This window comes from Sapajus apella, unplaced genomic scaffold (genome assembly GCF_009761245.1).
Source record: "Sapajus apella isolate SASKATOON/1434 unplaced genomic scaffold, GSC_monkey_1.0 scaffold43, whole genome shotgun sequence".
NCBI classification, from domain to species: Eukaryota; Metazoa; Chordata; class Mammalia; order Primates; family Cebidae; genus Sapajus; species Sapajus apella.
Window position 1 is genome coordinate 17,127,119 of NW_022436983.1, and position 18,456 is coordinate 17,145,574.

At 53.9% G+C, this 18,456-nt stretch overlaps 1 protein-coding gene across 3 annotated transcripts in view; it reads right to left on the reverse strand.

The window, feature by feature from the left end:
- MYOM3 (myomesin 3) overlaps positions 1-14,479 on the reverse strand; it is a 58,906-nt gene extending 44,427 nt beyond the window's left edge. Inside the window, exons 1-9 of one of the 3 annotated variants that reach the window (XM_032300807.1) lie at positions 14,232-14,479; positions 12,130-12,227; positions 10,927-11,055; positions 10,593-10,771; positions 10,086-10,166; positions 9,191-9,350; positions 7,830-7,987; positions 2,398-2,493; positions 348-436 (exon numbers count right to left, since the gene is read on the reverse strand). In XM_032300807.1, coding sequence (XP_032156698.1) covers positions 348-436; positions 2,398-2,493; positions 7,830-7,987; positions 9,191-9,350; positions 10,086-10,166; positions 10,593-10,753 — 745 coding nt within the window. In that variant the 5' untranslated portion in view covers positions 10,754-10,771; positions 10,927-11,055; positions 12,130-12,227; positions 14,232-14,479. The remainder of the gene's footprint in view (positions 1-347; positions 437-2,397; positions 2,494-7,829; positions 7,988-9,190; positions 9,351-10,085; positions 10,167-10,592; positions 10,772-10,926; positions 11,056-12,129; positions 12,228-14,231) is intronic. The other 2 variants (XM_032300808.1, XM_032300806.1) reach the window with 2 other exon arrangements.
- Between the last annotated feature and the right edge of the window lie 3,977 nt (positions 14,480-18,456).

An 18,456-nucleotide genomic window follows, 5' to 3' on the forward strand; every position in this document is an offset into this window, starting at 1 on the left:
CCAAGCCATGTGCCCTGGAGTGGAAGCTGCACCTGCCTGCAGAATTCAGGTGCAGCTAATTTTGCTAATTCATCCACTCAATTCACACCAAGGTGCCCACCATGCCATTGATGACCCTGCAGAGAGAGCTGAATTCAAGTCCCAGCCCTGCCACTGGCTGGCTGAGGTTAGAATAAGGTACTTCTCCCAGGGAAGTGGGAGTCTCTAGGGCTGCCCTGATCACCAATGCCAGGCCAAACAGCCCTGTGCCAAGGGCCCTCCTCGGGTCTCACGCAGACCCATGCCCTTGTCTGCTCAGCTTGGGCTTCTTGTGGCCCAGCCTGACTGTTGTGGATGGGAGGACTCACTGCGGACGAGGACTTTGGCGAAGGAGGAGGCCTGGCCATAGGCATTCTTCACTCGCACGGTGTAAGTGGCTGAGTCCTCAATGGTGCATCTGAAAAGGAGACAGGGAGAAGTCCCTTCCAAGGCTGCTGGCTCCATGGGAAACACAAGTCTCCATATGTGGGTGGGAAAGGCTGGAACTAAGGGAAGCCTCATGGTGCCAGGAAGAGATTTTGGGCACCATCTCTGAAAAGCTGTGTGTTTTCAGGTTGGCCACTGCACCTTTCCATGCTTCGGTGTCCTCTGAAAAACTGGGGACACGACACCACCTAAACCATCTCAGGAGAAAGTGCTTTGAAAATATAATATGCCAATTGCAGTTATTGCTGACTCTGGAGGATCAGAGAGGTTAAGTGACTTTCCCAGAGTCACACAGCAAATGGAATTCAACTCTGCTTCAAACAAGAATTCTGAAGCGGGAGCCTCTTCCTTTCTCAGGGAGCAGCAGACAAACTTGGTCAAGGCAGATTGCAATCTGGGTAGAACTGGGCCAGACACCCAGGTGTTCCTCAGGCATGGGTCTCACCACCAACCAGGACAACCCAGTCATGTCCCCAGTGGAAGCCTGGGCCAGCTCCATCCTGGGGCACCTTGGTGACAGAGGGGAGATGGTAGGCTGTGGCACCTCTGGCCCCATCAGCAAGCAGAGGCCCCTTCGTGCCTTCTTTTTGCCCCTGGTCACTCAGGGCAGGAATCCCTGTTGCTTTTAAGGCCAATCCCGCCTGCCCCTGAAGGCCCCACCCCAGGCCTGCACACCCTCCCAACTGTGCGGTCCACGTGGCCTCTCCCTACTGCAGCCTTGTGTGGTCAGGTATGTAGGTCTCCCCACTTCTGGAGGGTAAGATCAGTGTTCTGCTTCTCTTTGTGTCTCTGGGGCCTGAGTTGGTTGAGGTGTAGGGTTTGGTGTTTGGGAAACAACCCACATAGAAAGAAACGGCTCAAACTAGGTGAGACCCTTAACTTTCTTTCTTTTTATTTTTATTTAGATGAAGTTTTGCTCTTGTTGCCTAGGCTGGAGTGCAGTGGCGTCATCTCAGCTCACTGCAACCTCTGCCTCCGGGGTTCAGGCGATTCTCCTGCCTCAGCCTCCAGAGGAGCTGGGATTACAGGCATGCACCACCACGACTGGCTAATTTTTGCATTTTTAGCAGAGATGGGGTTTCACCATTGTTGGTCAGGCTGGTCTCGAACTCCTGACCTCAAGTGATCCACCCGCCTCAGCCTCCCGAAGTGCTGGGATTACAGGCATGAGCCACCGTGCCGGGCCGAGGCCCTTAACTTTCTGAGCCTGTTTCATTACCTGTAACATGGGGTGCCAGTGCATCCCTCAAGCATGGCGGCAGGGATTATCGATCATATATGAAAAGCACCTAGCACAGGGCTTGGCACCTGGGAGGAGGTCAGCGTGTGGCAGCTGATATGAATGGTGGATGACACAGGCCTGGGGGAGGATTGGGCTCTTACAGTCCCACGTGGCCTCCCCCCATTCGCCCTGCCTCTTCCCTCAAAATCACGCTTAGGACTCACCATCTCCTGAAAGGCTGAACTCTCTCCCAGGTAACTGCTTTGCCTTACATGTGTACATCTGTGTATACAAGCACATGCATGTGCACATGTATATGTGCTTGTGTGCATATGTGTGTGGACAGGTGCACATGTGTGCGTGTTATGGTGTTTTCTCTCCCCCACAAGGAGCCTTTCCAGCATGCCCAGCTCAGCATCCAGTCCTCACGGCTAGCCTCTGAGTTAAAATTTCTCACCGTGTATCCCAAGGCGTCAGAATCACACAGTGGGTATGTGTGTTAAAGATCGATTCCTGGAATCTGAATCTCTGGGGGCCAGGGGTCAGGGGTGTCTGTCCTGTCCCAGGGATCAGTATTTTGACCAGCACCACAGAGACTTCTGAAGAAGGAGAACTTGGGCCGCAGCTCCGAGGACGGGTTTGGGATCCCGTTCTGGCCTTGGTGGTGGCAGGGCCCAGGGTCATGGGTCTCCCCAGGTCCCCAGTCTCACCTTCTGATCTCCAGGGACAGCAACCCGTAGTTGTTGGTGATTCGGTACTTTCCGGCAGGAAAGAGGCGGGGATCAATCCGTGTGTCATTTTTGTACCTGTGGACACATAGTGGTCTGTGGCAGAAGGTGTGGGTCTAAGCAGGAGGGGTCTGGGGCCTCTTGAACTGGGATTCCAGCAGCGGGTTTTGTGTTTTTTTTTTTTTTTTTTTTTTTTTAGATGGAGTCTTGCTCTATTGCCCAGGCTGGAGTGCAGTGCTGCCATCTCAGCTCACTGCAACCTCTGCCTCCTGGGTTCAGGCAATTTTTCCTGCCTTTGCCTCTCGAATAGCTGGGATTACAGGCGCCCGCCACCAGACCCAGCTGATTTTTGTATTTTGAGTAGAGATGGAGTTTCCCCGTGTTGTTTGGGCTGGTCTTGAACTTCTGACCTCAGATGATCCACCTGCTTCAGCCTCCCAAGGTGTTGGGATTATAGGCGTGAACCCCCGCACCTGGCCTCCAGTTGCAGTTTTGTGTTGCTCACTTGCCCGTATGTAGGAGGAGCACTTATGCCACTCTGAGCCTCAGTTGTCCTGACTCACAAAATGGGGGTACAAGAGCACCGGCCTCACAGGGCTGCTGTGACAATTAAATGGGATGAGCATGTAAAGCCTTTCCCCCGTGCCCACACTCTGCAGGTGCTCAAGGGTTTGTTTCCCTTCTAGGGGCAGAGAAGAGGGAGCCTTTAATTAGGAGCAGGTGCCCCTCCCCCTGCCAAGCCATTCCCAGGGGTACCCTAGGACCAGGCCCCAGCTATTCCCTTCCCTCTGAAGGGGCTTGCCAGGGAAGGAACCCCCGACCCCTGCCTCTCTTCCCAATCCCCCAGGTTGGCCGTTCTTTATTTTGGCTCTCATTACAGGAGCCGGAGGAGCTTTCAAAAATCTCCATGCCCAGTTTTTGAACAGAAACCTGTGGAAATTTGCATCGGAAACTGCTAATTGTGCCCCAATAGCCATTTTCAGGCCATTGAATATGGAATTTACCCATGAGCCACCCCATATGAGACATATCTCCTTGCCTCTCTTTCCGCTATGTGTGGCCGTATGACTTAGCATTGTCAATGTCAAGCCAGGACGAGAGTCATGTGGCTGCTCCTGATGACACCCTTTGCCCCTTTTACGTCTTTTGTGTCATTGTTCCCTCTGTCCTTGGCAGGAACAGGGTGGTGCTGGTGGCTGTCTGACACCCCGAAGCTCAGAGCCGCCCCTCCAGCAGTGGTGCTGAGAAGCTGTGTCCCTGGGGAATCTGTGCAGCAGCCTGTGCTGTCTGCATCCAGATATTCAGAAGGAAGAAAATAAGCTTCTAGCTTATTTAAGCCGTTAAAAACAAAACCAAACTCCAGGCTGCATCCCAGACCAATGAAATCAGAATTTCTGCGGGTGAGACCCTGGGGATCAGTATTTTGAAAATCCCCTCATGAGGCCGGGTGTGGTAACATGCCTGTAATCCCAACATTTTGGGAGGCCGAGGCTGGAGGATTGCTTGAGGCCAGGGGATCAAGACCAGCCTGAGCAACACAGCAAGACCCCATCTTTATAAAATATTCTTTAAAATAATTAGCTGGGCATGGTGGGGTGTGCCTGTCATCTTAACTACTCAGGGGGCTGAGGCAGGAGGATCGCTTGAGGCCAGGATTTTGAGGCTGCAGTGAACCATGATTGTGCCACTGCACTCTACCCTGGGTGATAGAGCAAAATCCTGTCTTGAAAAAAAAATATATATATATATATATTGTTTTTCTTAATGTCCTTTGTGATCCCCAAGGGTAGTCAAGCAGATCACCCTGCACTGGATGCTCCCCTCGTTTTCTGAGAACTCAGGTGTTGTTCCCCCTGTTGAGTGGACAGGGCAGGGGGGTGGCCTGGGGGCCTGGAGGCCTAAGGAGTAGGGACTGAGGAGTGAGGGTGAGTGACACTTAGGATGCCTGGGTTTTGACACAGCTTGCTGTGTGACCTTGGGCAACTCAGTACCCCTCTCTGGGCCTCTGTGTCCAGAGTCTCATGGGGTGAATGCTTCTCTCTGTCCTGGGGCAGTGGCTGAGGTTGAGGAGGAGGCCTCCTAAAGAGAGGGCACCCCAGCCTCAGCCCACTTCCTTCTGGCCCTGGCCTCACCCACTCCCTGTTTGTCTCCAGGGCAACCAAACATAGCCATACCCACACCCCACCATGCAGCCCCCAGCCTGGTCCCCTCCAGAAAGGAGCCTGAACCTCCCACAGGGAGGGTGCTGCCTAATCTCGGTGGCCAATCTCTCCAGCTCTCCCTGGCCTGGGGGCCAGAGTTCGGCCCCTCACCACACACCTGTCAGGAACATTCCAGACACCTCAGCCTGGCCAGCTTTGCTTTTCCTGGAAAAAGCAGCTGCTGTGGCTCTGGCATGGCCAAGATAGCCGCAGACCTCAACGCTCACCCCTCCCTCTCTCTGCGCCTCAGTCTCCGCCTGTGCAGTCAGGCTCTTGACGGCACAGGCAGAGGACCACTGAAGTGGCAGCCGGTGACAAAACACGCTTGACTGAGACGGGGGAGGTGACGGGCCTGCCTAGGGCCTGGCTCGGCAACGACCTCATAAAGGAGTGAGATTTCTGTTATTTACCTAAATTTTATTTTTTGCCTCACATATGTTAGAGTTAGATTTTAGTTTCTGAGAATGCTTTAGGGAGGCCGAGGCAGGCAGAGCACTTGAAGTCAGGAGCTCCAAACTAGCCTGTCCAAAATGGTGAAACCCTATCTCTACTAAAAATACACCAAAAAAATTAGCTGGGTGTGCTGGTGGGCGCCTGTAATCCCAGCTACTTGGGAGGCTGAGGCAGGAGAATCATTTGAACCCAGGAGGCGGAGATTGCAGTGAGCAGAAATTATGCCATTGCTCTCCAGCCTGGGCAACAGAATGAGATTCCATCTTAAAAAAAAAATTTTTTTTTTTAAAGAAAATAAGGCCAGGCATGGTGGCTCCTGCCTGTATTCCCAGAGCTTTGGGTGACTGAGGTGGGTGGAATACTTGAGGACAGGAGTTTGAGATCAACTGGGGCAACATAAGGAGACTCTGTCTCTACAAAAAAATTAAAAAGTTAGCCGGTGTGGTGGCACATGGCTGTGGTCCCAGCTACTTGGAGGCTGAGGTGGGAGGATCACTTGAGCCTAGGAAGTTGAGGCTGCAGTGAATTGCGATTGCACCACTGCACTCTAGCCTGGGCTACAGAGTGAGACCTTATCTCTAAGTAATAATGATAATTGTTGAATGAATAGACTTGCCTACCTTAACACGCCAGGTGAGCTGGAATATTCCTCCAGTCCTGGGGCTGGACAGAGTCTCTAGAGGTCAGTCCTGGGGCAACGTGTGGTCCTGCCTGATGTGATTGATGATGGAAAACCAGATCCTTCAAGCCAGGAGTGCCAGGGGCTACCTGAGCTGCCCAGGCTGGAGGTAGGCCTGGGCTTGGCTTATGCCACTTGTCAAGAATGCTCAGCTCCCTGTTGTGGCAACCTCGTTGGCAGGGGTAGAAACAAGGTCCCCTCCGAAGAGGCTTCCAAGAATGACTTCCATGTGGGGCTCAGTGCCAGGGCCGAGCAGAGCTTGGCTGCGGGGCCAGGACAGCTGAGATGCTGACCTCTACTTAGCCCAGCCAGCACTGGGAGCAGTCCTCCTAGTGGAACCAGTAACCTGCACTCAGGGACCGCCCAGTCCCCACAGAACCCCAGGGCCCAGCAAGGTACTTGGCATACTTTTTGGAATAAATGCCAGCTGGCAATGACCAGCCCTGATGCCAGCGCCCCCAAGATGTCTTTCTTGATTGCTCCTGGCCTGAGTGATTTCTAATTTCTCTGCTTTCTGAAGCATTACATGTGCTTTGAGGAAAGTAACACTTATAATAATCACTCTCCTACTCTCTAAGCCAGTGGAAAGCGTTATGGGCTTAGAGGCAGGAGACCGGAGTTTGAGTCCTGGCTCACGTTGGCTGTGTGACCTTAGATAAGTCACACTATCTCTCTGAGCCTCGACATCCTTACCTGTGAAATGGGCATAGTAGTTCCTACCTCATGAATGGCCCTGATGCCTCAGATGAGAGTGAAGTTCTGGGTCAGTGTAATGTGGATTCAAGTACAAGAGGCTGCTGTTTTCCTTTATGTTTTCCATTATTTGTGCCTCTGTTCTCTCTCCTGCTAGACCATGAGCTGTTCCCCATCAAGATCTGACTCATATGCAACCTCTTCTGAGAAGCCTTCCTGAATTCTACAGGCTGAGGCAGCCACCTCTTCCTTTTCACCCAGACTCTTTGATCTCAAATATCACCCATGAATATACTTCTGTATATGTTGATGTTTCTTTTCTGGGCTAAGAGTTAGTTCCTTGAGGGTGAGATTGTGTCCAGTTATTTCTTTTGTTTTTTTTTTTTTTTTTTTTTTGAGATAGAGTTTCCCTCTGTCGCCCAGAGTACAGAGACATAATCTCGGTTCACTGCAACCTCTACCTCCTGGGTTCAAGAGATTCTCCTGCCTCAGCCTCCCATATAGCTGGGATTACAGGCATCCGCCACCATGCCCAGCTAATTTTTTGTATTTTTAGTAGACAGGGGGTTTCACTATGTTGGCCAGGATGGTCTCGAGCTCCTGAACTCGTGATCCGGCCGCCTTGGCCTCCCAAGTGCTGGGATTACAGGCGTGAGCCACTGCGCCTGGCCTCCCAGCCCTTTTCAAGTTCTGAGGTTTCCATGTTGTGGGATTAAATCCTCATCATACACAAGCTGGATGGGAGGTCTTCAATCCAGGCTTCAGAATAGGAAATGGAGGCAGGACCAGGTAGTTTAAGGGCCTGGCTGAGATCTCACACGAGTTAGGAGAGAGAGAAAGCAAGACTGGGAGCACAAGGCTCCTGCCCAGGCCTGAGCTCCTTCTCCATAGGCCCTGCCCCGCCCACCTCCTCCCTGCCCCTTGGCCCCTGTCCTGCCTCTCACCATCATTCTTAACCCTGGAGAGGCCCAGCTTGCAGCACCTGCCTTCTCATGAGACCAGAATCATATTTTTACAAGGGCCGGCTCCCCAGGGGCCCAGTCTTCCAGCCCCAGGCTGGCTGGGGTGCAGCTCATAATAGCCCAGGCCTAAGCTGGGCGTGGTGGCTTGTGCCTGTGGTCTCGGCTATCAGGAGGCTGAGGTGGGAGGATCACTTGAGCCCAGGAGTGAAGACTGCAGTGAGCGATGATCACTCCACTGCACTGAGTGAGACCTTGTCTCTAAAAATCTAACCCAGGCCTGGTTCCCCAGCAGCTGCTCTATCCGGTGGGTGGGCTGAGCTCAGGGTTCATGAGTCTACAACAAGAAGTCCTGGTGGAGGTGTGGGACGTACGGAACTCACCTGTGACCCCAGAGGCCCAGACCCCACTCCTGCCCCAGCGGCTTACCAGGTGACCTGGGGTGGTGGCGAGGCCTGGACAGTGCAGGTCAGCAGGACTGTAGTGTGCTCCCAGACGGCGTGGGAGCGAAGAGGGATCCAGAACCAGGGCCCGCGGCCGGAGCACAGCTCCCTCAGCTCCCTGGCCTCCTGGACCTTCTCCTCTGTCTGGAGGCAGGAGGATGACGCTATGAGCCAGGGACCACCTCTCTGCCATCTTTGCATTCCCTCGCCCCTGACACCCAGTGTCTGCAGTCAGACCCACGTGGGCTGGAGTTCTCAGCCCCCTCAGCAGCTGAGCTGTGTGGCATGGTGGGCAGGGCATGGGCTTTGGAGCCAGCTGGCCGGGGGTCAAGGTATTGATTAGCTGCGGGACCATAGGCAGGTCCTCAGTGTCCTTATCTGTAAATTCGGATGATAAAATCTCCCGCCCACTGTGGGGGTGTCGGAGCTCACTGAGAAAACCTGTATAAGTGGGAGCTGGGGAGGGGCGTGGAGAGGGGCTCAAATCCTGAGACTCATCGGGGCTAGCGTTTCCTGAGGGTCTTCTGTGTTCTAGGCACTGGGAAAGCCACTTTCCAAACCCGGTCTCATTTAAATCCCACCTCAGCACTGAGAACTGTTATAATAACGTCTATTTTATTTTATTTATTTTGAGACAGGCCTCACTCTGTCACCCGGGCTGAAGTACAGTAGCGTGATCTTGGCTCACTGCAACCTCTGCCTCCCGGGTTCAAGTGATTCTCCTGCCTCAGCCTCCTAAGTAACTGGGATTACAGGTGTGCGTCACCACGCCCGGCTAATTTTTGTATTTTTTGTACAGACAGGATTTCACCATGTTGGCTAGGCTGGTCTCGAACTCCTGACCTCAGGTGATCCACCCACCTCAGCCTCCCAAAGTGCTGGGATTACAGGCGTGAGCCACCGGAGCTCACCCTGTTTTACAGATGAGAGCACCGAGGCTCAGGAACAGGGATGTGCATGGTGACACATGCTTGTAATCCCAGCTACTCAGGAGGCCAAGGCAGGAGAATCACTTGAACCCGGGAGGCAGAGGTTACAGTGAGTTAAGATCACACCACTGCACTCCAGCCCCAGCGACAGAATGAGGCCTGTCTCAAAATAAATAAAATAAAATAGATGTTATTGTAACAATTCTTAGTGCTGAGGTGAGACTGGGTTTGGAACGTGACTTTCCTAATGCCTGGACCCTATAGGGTCACACCACGGAGTGTGTAGGAGCATATAGATGCAAACCCAAAGCCTAGACTCTGTCCTGGACGTCCTGCCTCTTGGGAAGTGGGTGAGGATGGCAGCAAGCAGTGCGTTGCGGGTCCCAGGCCCTGGGGGCTCCACAGCCCACCCCCTTACCCGCCGCCTCAGCATCTTCCAGTCCCGCCTCTGGCGCAGCAGCCGGTGGGTCCGCAGGAAGGCCACCTCCGTCCTCTCCCAGTCATTGCCGAAGCCCACCCGCTTCTGCCCTCGCTCCTCCAGCTCCACCGCAGAGGTCTGGCGTCTCAGCTGGGCTTCCCTGCCGTGACAGAGGCCGTCGGAGCTCAGGCAGGGATGGGGGGCCCGGGGCATCCTGGCCAGGTCCATGCCCCATGCCAAGCAGTGCAGGGTGCTTTAAAACCTTGGAGGACATGCGTGACTTTGCCTCTTCCCTTGCCCCCAAAACAGCCTGGAAGGGCCCTGCATACAGCCGGTGCTTAATAAACAGTTGACTGTTCTCATCGTTTTCGAGGCTCTTTCAGAAACTTTTGTTCATTTCGTTTTCATGATGGCCAAGTGGCTAGGCCTTAGTGTCCCTGTTTGACAGGTTTACAGGGCAGGGACTGAGGCTCAGTGACTTGCTTCAGGCCAGCAAGGACCGTGACCCAAGCCTCCTAGCCCAGGGTCCGTTCCCAAGCTGGATGCTGCCTCTTGACGGCATCACTCTCAGAGGTCTCGTGGGAAACTGGGACCTGGTTTACTTGCTCCTTCTGTCCCATTCCCCCTCCCCTACCACGTGAAGCCTGGAAGCCTGTCCCTGGGTGGCCCCCACCCTCTCCCTTGGGGATGGCTGCTGGCCGTCTCCCTTCCCGAGGGTGGCACGGGGGCTTTGCAGGCAGGTAGCTGTGGGCTTAAATTCCTGCCTAGACCCTTATTCTAGAAGTGGGATTTTTGACAGTTTCTTTAAATCAGGGTGAAAGCCCAGCAGGGAGGTGGGGGGCTGCACAGGAGGCCCCCCTCAGCCAGGGCTCCCTGGGAAGCTCCTCTGACTCACCAAGACAGCTCGGAGGAGGCCGTGAGAGCCAGGGCTGCTGCCAGGGCGTAGTCCGCCGCGCTGAACTCGTGCTCTTCCTCGCTGCTCCCAGGAGGAGGGGAGTGAATGGCTCCTGCCGGACTGGGCTGGGGGCTCCCTGAGATTAGGGCTGCATCTGCCCACCTCAGCCTCAGGGACCGGCAGGCAGGGCTGTGCCTCCCTCCTTAGACTGTGGTCTCAGAAAGCAAGGCTGCATCCCCCCAATGCTGACAGGGTCTTCGGAGGGCGAGAATGTGCTTCCCTCCTCAGACAGGTTTCCAGAGGACAGGCCTGGGCCTCTTCCGTCACACAGGGGTCTCCAAAGAGCCAATTGCGACTCCCCCCTCAGACAGGAGGCTCAGAAAGCAGGAATGTCCCTCCCCCCTCAGACTGGAGCCTCCAGAGGGCTAGGCTGGGCCTCCCTCCTCAGCCTGGGGCCCCGGGGGCAGGGCAGCGGCTGGGCGGGACCCTGGGCCCTGCGGCTCCCACCTGCTGCGGAAGGTCCTCCTGCGCACCGAGGAGCCCATGCGCAGGCTGTGCTGCCGCTCCTCCTTCCGCTCCTCCTCCTGCCGGTGCTCCAGCCTGTGGACCTCCACCGTCTGAGCGGGGCGGGGGTCCCCCGCACTTCCCAAGCTGTGCGGCAGAGTCATGGCTCCGAGAGCAACAACCTGTCAAGGAGAGGTTCCACGGTCCTTTCACCGGGCTTCCGCCGTGCCCTCCCAGGCAGGCTTCCCAGCATCTCTAGGAGCTGGCAGGATGGGGGGGTGTCCTCTCTCTAGTGGGCAGACAGGGAAGCTGAGGTCTGATAGGGAGAGGGACCTGCCTAAGGTGACAAAGGCGGGCTTCAGGCTCTGAGCCTGGCTTCTCCACCCCACACGCTCCCCGGCGGAGCGAGCACCGCACATTAGGGAGTAGGCCCCTGGCTTCCAGCCGCAGCCCCGCCCTTGTCTCGCTGTAGACATGGCACTGAGAAAGCCTGTGTAAGTGGGGGCTGGCTCTCCCTTCTCTGGGCATCAGCTTCCTAGACAATGAATGATTGAAACTCTGATGTCCACAGCTGTGTCTGTGACCCAGGATGGGCAGGTGTCCCCATTCTTCCTGCATCCGCCACGCTCAGTCCTACCTCTGAGCCTTTGCCGGCACTGGTTTCCTCTCCTGACTCCCCCTTCCCTTCTGCCTGGCCCGCTTAGCTCTAGTCATGGTTCAAACCCCAACTAAGGGCCCAGGTGGGGCTGTCCCCCACGTCCCCACACACTGCCCCTCCTCTCAGCTGGGTCCATTCTTCCCAAACTGAGCCCGTTAAAGTGGAAAGGAGGTAATGGCTCAGGACTGGGGAGAGCACAAAAACTCTGGGTCCAGCCCACAGGGTGTGATCCCAGCTCCTCATCTCAGCTTACAAGTGTGTGACCTTGTGAAAGACTCAATGACTTGGTTTCCTCATCTGTAAAACGGGTCTACCAACCTCCCAGGGTAGTTGTGAAGGTTAGATGAGTGCTTGGGGCTTAGTAAGTACAACGCAGGTGTTCGACATCAGCACTATTTTTCTAAGAAGCCTTGCCGAAGCCTTCTATAGGCCACCTGGAATTTTCCCTCTTCTAATTTCTTTTGTGCTTATTTTCTAGGACTCCACAACTTAGCGTTGATTCAGACAATGCCTTCTCTATGGAATTATTTTGTATGTGCATCTTGACTCTTCAGCAAGATTATAAGTGAATTAAAAGTAACAATAGTGAGAACTTACTATGTGCCAGGCCCATGTTAGTTTTCAAATGCATTGTCCCCAGTCTTTGTAATCACCCAAATAAGAACAGCACCATTATTATCCCGTTGTGCTGATGAACAGGGGCAGTACTTGCCCGAGGTCACCCAGGATGGTGTTGGGGCCATGACTGGCAGCCAATCCCTAGCCCAGCCCCTAGCCCTTCTGACCTCTATGTCTTATGTCCACTCGAGGCCATCCCGTGGTCGAGGCTGGGGCCACAGTGGGCCACAGGGCCTTTCTCCTCGTATGGGGCTTGCAATGTACATATCTCCTTTGCATTCCCGAGGCTCAGCTCTAGGCCCCTGATGGCATCCATTGGGGCTGGATCACACTGCTCTGGGGGAGGCTCAGGAAGCAAACCCCTGGCCGTGGAGAGGCAGGCGAGGGATGAGGGAGGCCTGCACGCCCGCTGGCTATGGGTTTTTGCACTAAGTTCTTTCTCAAATCTGGGCTTCAGTCACTGCTGGATCTCTGAGGGCCTCTCTGATGCTAAAGCTGGACTCTCTGGAATGGCTTTCACACCTCCTCAGGTGGGAATGCTGGTCGGTAGGCTTCTGACATGGAAGGGTTCCTGCCCAGGCGTGGGGACGGAAACAGAAGAGGGACAACCGCCTGCCTTGGCCTGCTCCTGTCTGCTTCTGTGTGGCTGGCTCTGTCTGGCCTCTGCCCCTCCAGAGGTGCCTGCTGGAGGTGGCTCTGTGTGTGTGTGTGTGTGTGTGTGTGTGTGTGTGTGTGTGTGTGTACACTGTCTTCTGACTGGATGTGAACACAGCACCCATGTGATCATTTCTCTAAGTCCATGACATGGGAGGTGAGTCCACTGGCTTCATCAGAGAGCCCTTGGCCTGGAAGGGGCATGTGGTGGGGGTGTCAGGGCCTCGGGCTGCGGAGGGTCAGTCTTAATGGGCTTTTACACCTACTTCCTAGAAGTTTGCTCCTTTTCGGTGTCTGCAGTTGTGGGCATCAGAAAAGAATGGGTGGCTGCAGGGTTAGCTGGGACCAAGGGCTGCCCCTAAAGCTCCCTGGGTTCTTGCTGATAATCTCAACTGAAGTAATGGGACAGTCAAGCTCTTTGGCTTCATATCACCTCTTCCTAATGGAAGAAGTTCTCTCTGCACCCAGAGTGGCCAGCCCTGCCCATTCTGCTCTTTCCTCCTCATGGCCCAGGACGAGAGCTGCTGGGTACCACCCTAGGTGGAGCAAGGACCCACCCCCCAACCCCCAGCTTTCCTGGGACACGGTGGCCCTGGCCCCAGTGGCTGAGGGTTAACATTCCCTGGCACCAGCCACTGGCTCCCTTCCCCTGGATGCTCTGTTCCTGATTAGCACAGAGGGCAGGAGCCTGGCGCTCGTCCCTGACCTCAGGGCCTCCCACAACCAGACCCCTGGATTTAGCGGATGAGCCACCAATTCTTTTTAAAGCACTGACTGATGCGTGGGATTAAGCAGGGACAAATTTGCGGCCTCCCTGCCCTTTTCCGAAGGACCGGGTGCCTCTTCCCAGAACACTGTGTGTGCCTGAGTGGAGGGAAAACCGCTCCCCTTTCCCTCTCCTGGGATGCAAAAATCTGGCCCAGAGGTCCCACTGTGTGGCCTTCCCGGCTCCCCTCTGCTTTCCTCCCAAGCTTCCATCTGCCGAGGAGGCCTCTCTCCTATTCAGGAGGGAAAGAGAAACGCATAGCAGAAAACCCTCCGTGAACTGCTGGCAGGGGAGCTGCATTGGGTGGGTGGCTGGGAGCAGAGACACATCCTTCGGGCGGCAGGTGACACAGGCCGGGACGTGTTCTCAGCTAGTGGCTGCACCAGCTTCCGTGAGGCTGAATCCTGCCCTTGCCAGTCATGAGCTGAGACAACTTTCCCGTCTGGGCCTCGGTTTCCTGCCAGGTGCTGGATGAGATCCCTTTCGGCTCTAAGATTTGGGATCCGAGGGCCCGCTCTCTTTCCGTGCCTGTGGGGTTGGCCAAGCAGGGCTCAGCCAGCTCCGTCCTAAGTTCGTGGAACTTGCCAGCTCAGCCCGGCTCCCACTGATCACTGCTCCATCGCAGGAAGCACTCCCGTTCCCAGGGCAGCCCCCAGGCTTTTTTTTTTTTTTTTTTTTTTTTTTTGCAGCTTTCACATCACAGAGAACTCAGCTCTCTGAAGACCCAGGACCACACAGAACAGCGGGAGGAGGAAGTAGGGGTTTCTGGAACCCTCCCATTTTTACTCAGGGACTGCCTCAGCACACATTTCCCGGGCCCCTTTCACAACACACAACACACAACCACATACACACAAACACACACATGCACCCACAGAAATCACTCCCCAGTGGCTCACTCTCAGGAGGCATCCCTCCCCAGCCCTGATTTCTGGGGGTGACTCACAGAAGCAGCGTGCCCACTTAAGGGTCTCTGGGGAGAAGATTCCAGAGGTCGAGAGGGTCCTTGTTCTATTCTTGTTCTTGGCTCAGTGGGCACCGGGAGAAGAATGCGATCTCGGAGCCTGCACTCCTTAAATATAGCAGCGCTGAGACAGTACGATGACAATGGATGAGAACTATGGCATGGGGGATGGAGGGCCAAGGGGAGGGGCCATTCTGTGTCTCCAGCCTGCTGGGCAGCAGCGACAGGTGGAGCTGTCCCCCGCGTCCCCCCACACTGCTCCTCCTCTCAGCTGGGTCCTTTCTACCCAACCCGAGCTCCTGTTACAGTGGAAAGGAGGTAACAGCTCAGGCCTGCTTGTATGGAGGGTAGATCCTGTGTGCGTTCCCAGCTGTCGGGAGTTCTGATCTGAATTCTGCCCCGGCTGACTGCATGCCCTGGGGAAGGCGCTCAGCTTCCCTGAACTGACTGCCTTCTGAAAAACGGAGACAGTGAGACTGGGCACCTGGACTTCACGAAGGCAGTGAAAGGAATATGACCTGAAAGTGGATGTTTAGTGCTCAGAAGCTGTCACCAGCTAGAACAGCAACGTGTGGCTTCTGGTCCCTCCACCACCCCAGCAGTTACTACACAGTCCCCACCTCGACCCCAGTCATGTGTGTGTGTGTGTGTGTGTGTGTGTGTGTGTGTGTGTGTGTGTGTTTGTGGCGAGGGGGGGCGTGGGGAGGAGCTGGGGAGCCACCTACCGCTTCACTGTCCAAACTGCTCAGGCTGCCAGAGTGGCCGCATTGATTTAAAAATGAATCAGTGAATGGTTACTATCTTAGTTCGTTTGGGCTGCTACAAAAAAATACATTAGACTGGGTCATTTATAAATAATAGATGTTTATTTCTTACAGTTCTGAAGACTAAGAAGTTCAAGATCAAGGTGATAGCAGATTTAGGTCTGGTGAGGACTTCTCTCTGCTTCACAGATGGCACCTCTATGGAGTCCTCATGTGGTGGAAGGGGCGAGGGCACGCCCTTCAACTTTTTTTTTTTTTTTTGAGACAGAATCTTGCTCTGTTGCCAGGCTGGAGTGCAGTGGCACAATCTCGGCTCACTGCAACCTCCACCTCCTGGGTTTAAGCAATTCTCCTGTCTCAGCCTCCTGAGTAGCTGGGATTACAGGCATGCGCCACCATGCCTGGCTAATTTTTTTGTATTTTTAGTAGAGACAGGGTTTCTCCATGTTGGTCAGGCTGGTCTTGAACTCCCGACCTCAGGTGATCTGCCGGCCTTGGCCTCCCAAAGTGCTGGGATTACAGGTGAGAGCCACCACACCCAGCCCCCTTCAACCTCTTTTATAAGGGGATTAATCCCATTCATTTTATTTTTTTGAGACAGGACCTTGCTCTGTTGCCCAGACTGGAGTGCAGTAGCACTATCATGGCTCACTGCAGCCTCAACCTCTTGGGCTTAAGTGATCATTCTGCCTCAGCCTCCTGAGTAGTTGGGACTATAGGCACGCACCACCCCACCAGGCTAATTTTTGCATTTTTTGTAGAGACAGGGTCTCACTATGTGGCTCAGGCTGGTCTCAAACTCCTGGCCTCAAGGATCCTCCCACGTTGGCCTCCCAAAGTGCTGGGATTATTGGCATGAATCACCATGCTAGGCCTCTTCATCCCATTATTAAGGGCATAGGCTTCATGAAGTTCCAAAAGCCCCACTTCTTACTACTATTACATGAAGTTTCTACATATAAAATTTTAGGGACTCCAACATTCAGACTATAGCAATTGCCTGCCTTGCAGAATGGTTGGGAGACTCAGATGACGTTAAATGTATAAAACACCTGCTATTGTACCTGGCTTATCTTTCTTCTTTCTCCCCTCTCCTTATCTCTTTTATTTCCTTTCCTGGCCTTGTGACCATTAAGAACAAACTGGCCGGGCACAGTGGCTCACACCTATAATCTCAGCACTTTGGGAGGCCGAGGCAGGTGGATCACCTGAGGTCAGGAGTTCAGGACCAGCCTGGCCAACATGGTGAAACCCCTTCTCTACTAAAAATACAAAAGATTAGCCGGACGTGGTGGCAAGCAGCTATAATTTCAGCTACGCGCGAGTCTGAGGAAGGAGAATTGGGTGAATCCGGCAGGCAGAGGTTGCAGTGAGCCAAGATCGTGCCCTTGCATACTCCAGCCTGAGCGACAGAGTGAGACTCCATCTCAAAAAAAAAAAAAAAAAAGGGAACAAACTGACTATTCTGTTCAGAACCTCCTCCACGCCATTTCTCCGATAGCAACCAAGCCCGAGGCTTTCTCCCTGCAGGTGGCGACACTGTGCCTGCTTCAGTCTCTCTTCCTTCCCTCTGTTGCTCTTGTACCCCAGTTAATTCCAACTGCTGTTGTTCTCATACAGACTGGCCAAGACTTACCTTCCTTATGCCCCCTTCCTCCATAGAGTGGAAGGGAAAATGGGCTCCATCAGCCAAGGGGCCGAGCAGAAGGCTGGGGTCTCAGAGTTGTCCCACCAGCACCTCCTTGTCCAGGTTGACACTCAGATTTGGGAGGGACACAGAGGCTTTGGCTGGTTGGGAATCTGGAGGAGCTCCAATCTCACTGGCCCAATTCTCTGGGTGGAAACTCAGGCAAGTGTTGGGGTTGGGGGGGTCCATGGCAACATATTCAAGCTTATGTACATGGCATTTGAGGTTGGGCATGGAAAAATACTGAAGCACTGTGTGTATGTTATTTGTGCATGGGATCGAAACTCCTGGACCCTGAAAACAGGACAGGGAGTGGAGTGTGTGGTGTGATAAGGAACGCTGAAAACAGCTTCCTGAGAAAGCAGCTTGGATGTTGTGCAAGGTCACAGGTGCTTCAGCAACTCACTTCAAATGACCATCTAGTGGATGTCTGCGGTTAATGCAATACTTTTTTTTTTTTTTTTTTTTCTGAGACAAAGTCTTGCCCTGTCGCCCAGGCTGGAGTGCAATGGTGTGATCTTGCCTCACTGCAACCTCCGCCTCTCAGGTTCAAGTGATTCTCCTGCCTCAGCCACCTGAGTAGCTGGGATTACAGGTGCGTGCCACCACACCCGGCTAATTTTTAGTATCTTTAGTAGAGATGGGGTTTCACCATGTTGGCTAGGCTGGTCTCGAGCTCCAAACCTCATGATCCGTCCACCTCTGCCTCCCAAAGTGCTGAGATTACAGATGTGAGCCACCCCGCGTGGCCCAAGCCCTTTTAATAAATACTTAGTGGATGGATGCTGGGGTGGACTCTCTCAGAAGAGCTACTCCCTAGCCCCGGTCAGCTGGAATTGTCTGAGTACTTCATTCTTGGCATTCACTGCAAGCTATAAGCTCTGTAGCAAGCCCTGTATGTTCCTGGAGTTGGGAGCTTGGGAGGTCAGGGGTTTGCAGGCATCACGGCCATGCAGCGCCCCCACCCTCAACTCTATTGCAGCAGCGGATGTAATGGGGGTCCCTCTAGGTAGCAGATTTGAGGCTATGGAGAGAGAAAGTGATGGTGTAAGGGCACCACTCCCTCAGCTTGCTTGAGAGGAATCACCAAAGAAGTTTATCAAAAATACAGATTCTACCCATCACTTTGGGAGGCCAAGGCGGAGGATCACTTGAGCCCAGGAGTTTGAGGCCAGCCTGGGCGACGTGGTGAAACTCCGCCTCTACAAACGATACAAAAGTTTGCCAGGCATGGTGGTGCATGCTTGTAGTCCCAGCTACTTGGGGGTGCTGAGGTGGGAGGATCACCTGAGCCAGGGGAAGTGGAGGCTTCAGTGAGCTGTGATCATGCCACTGCAATCCAGCCTGGGTAACAAAGGGAGACTCTGCCTCAAAAACAAACAAAAAACCAGATTCCTAGAAACTATGAGTTTAGCAGGTCTGGGGTGGAGTTGGGGAAGCTGTATTTTTAGAAAGCTTCCCAGGGGATTTTCATGAACTAGGGCAAGTAATCTCTCTGAGCCACATTTTCCTCCTTTGCGAAATGTCAGTAATACAACCTATCATGGAGAGAAGGTTACCAGCAGGACGAGTGATTAATACATAAACTGCCAAGCAACACGGTTGACTTCTTCCTTCTCTTTCTTATGACTTTTGACTACTGCTACTATTATATTACTAGTCATCTATTCCTGGGTTTGACTCTGCCATCCCTTGTAGGCAAGTGACAGCTTGGAGAATCACCTCTCTCACTGGGCAGGGCAGGGCTGTGGAAATT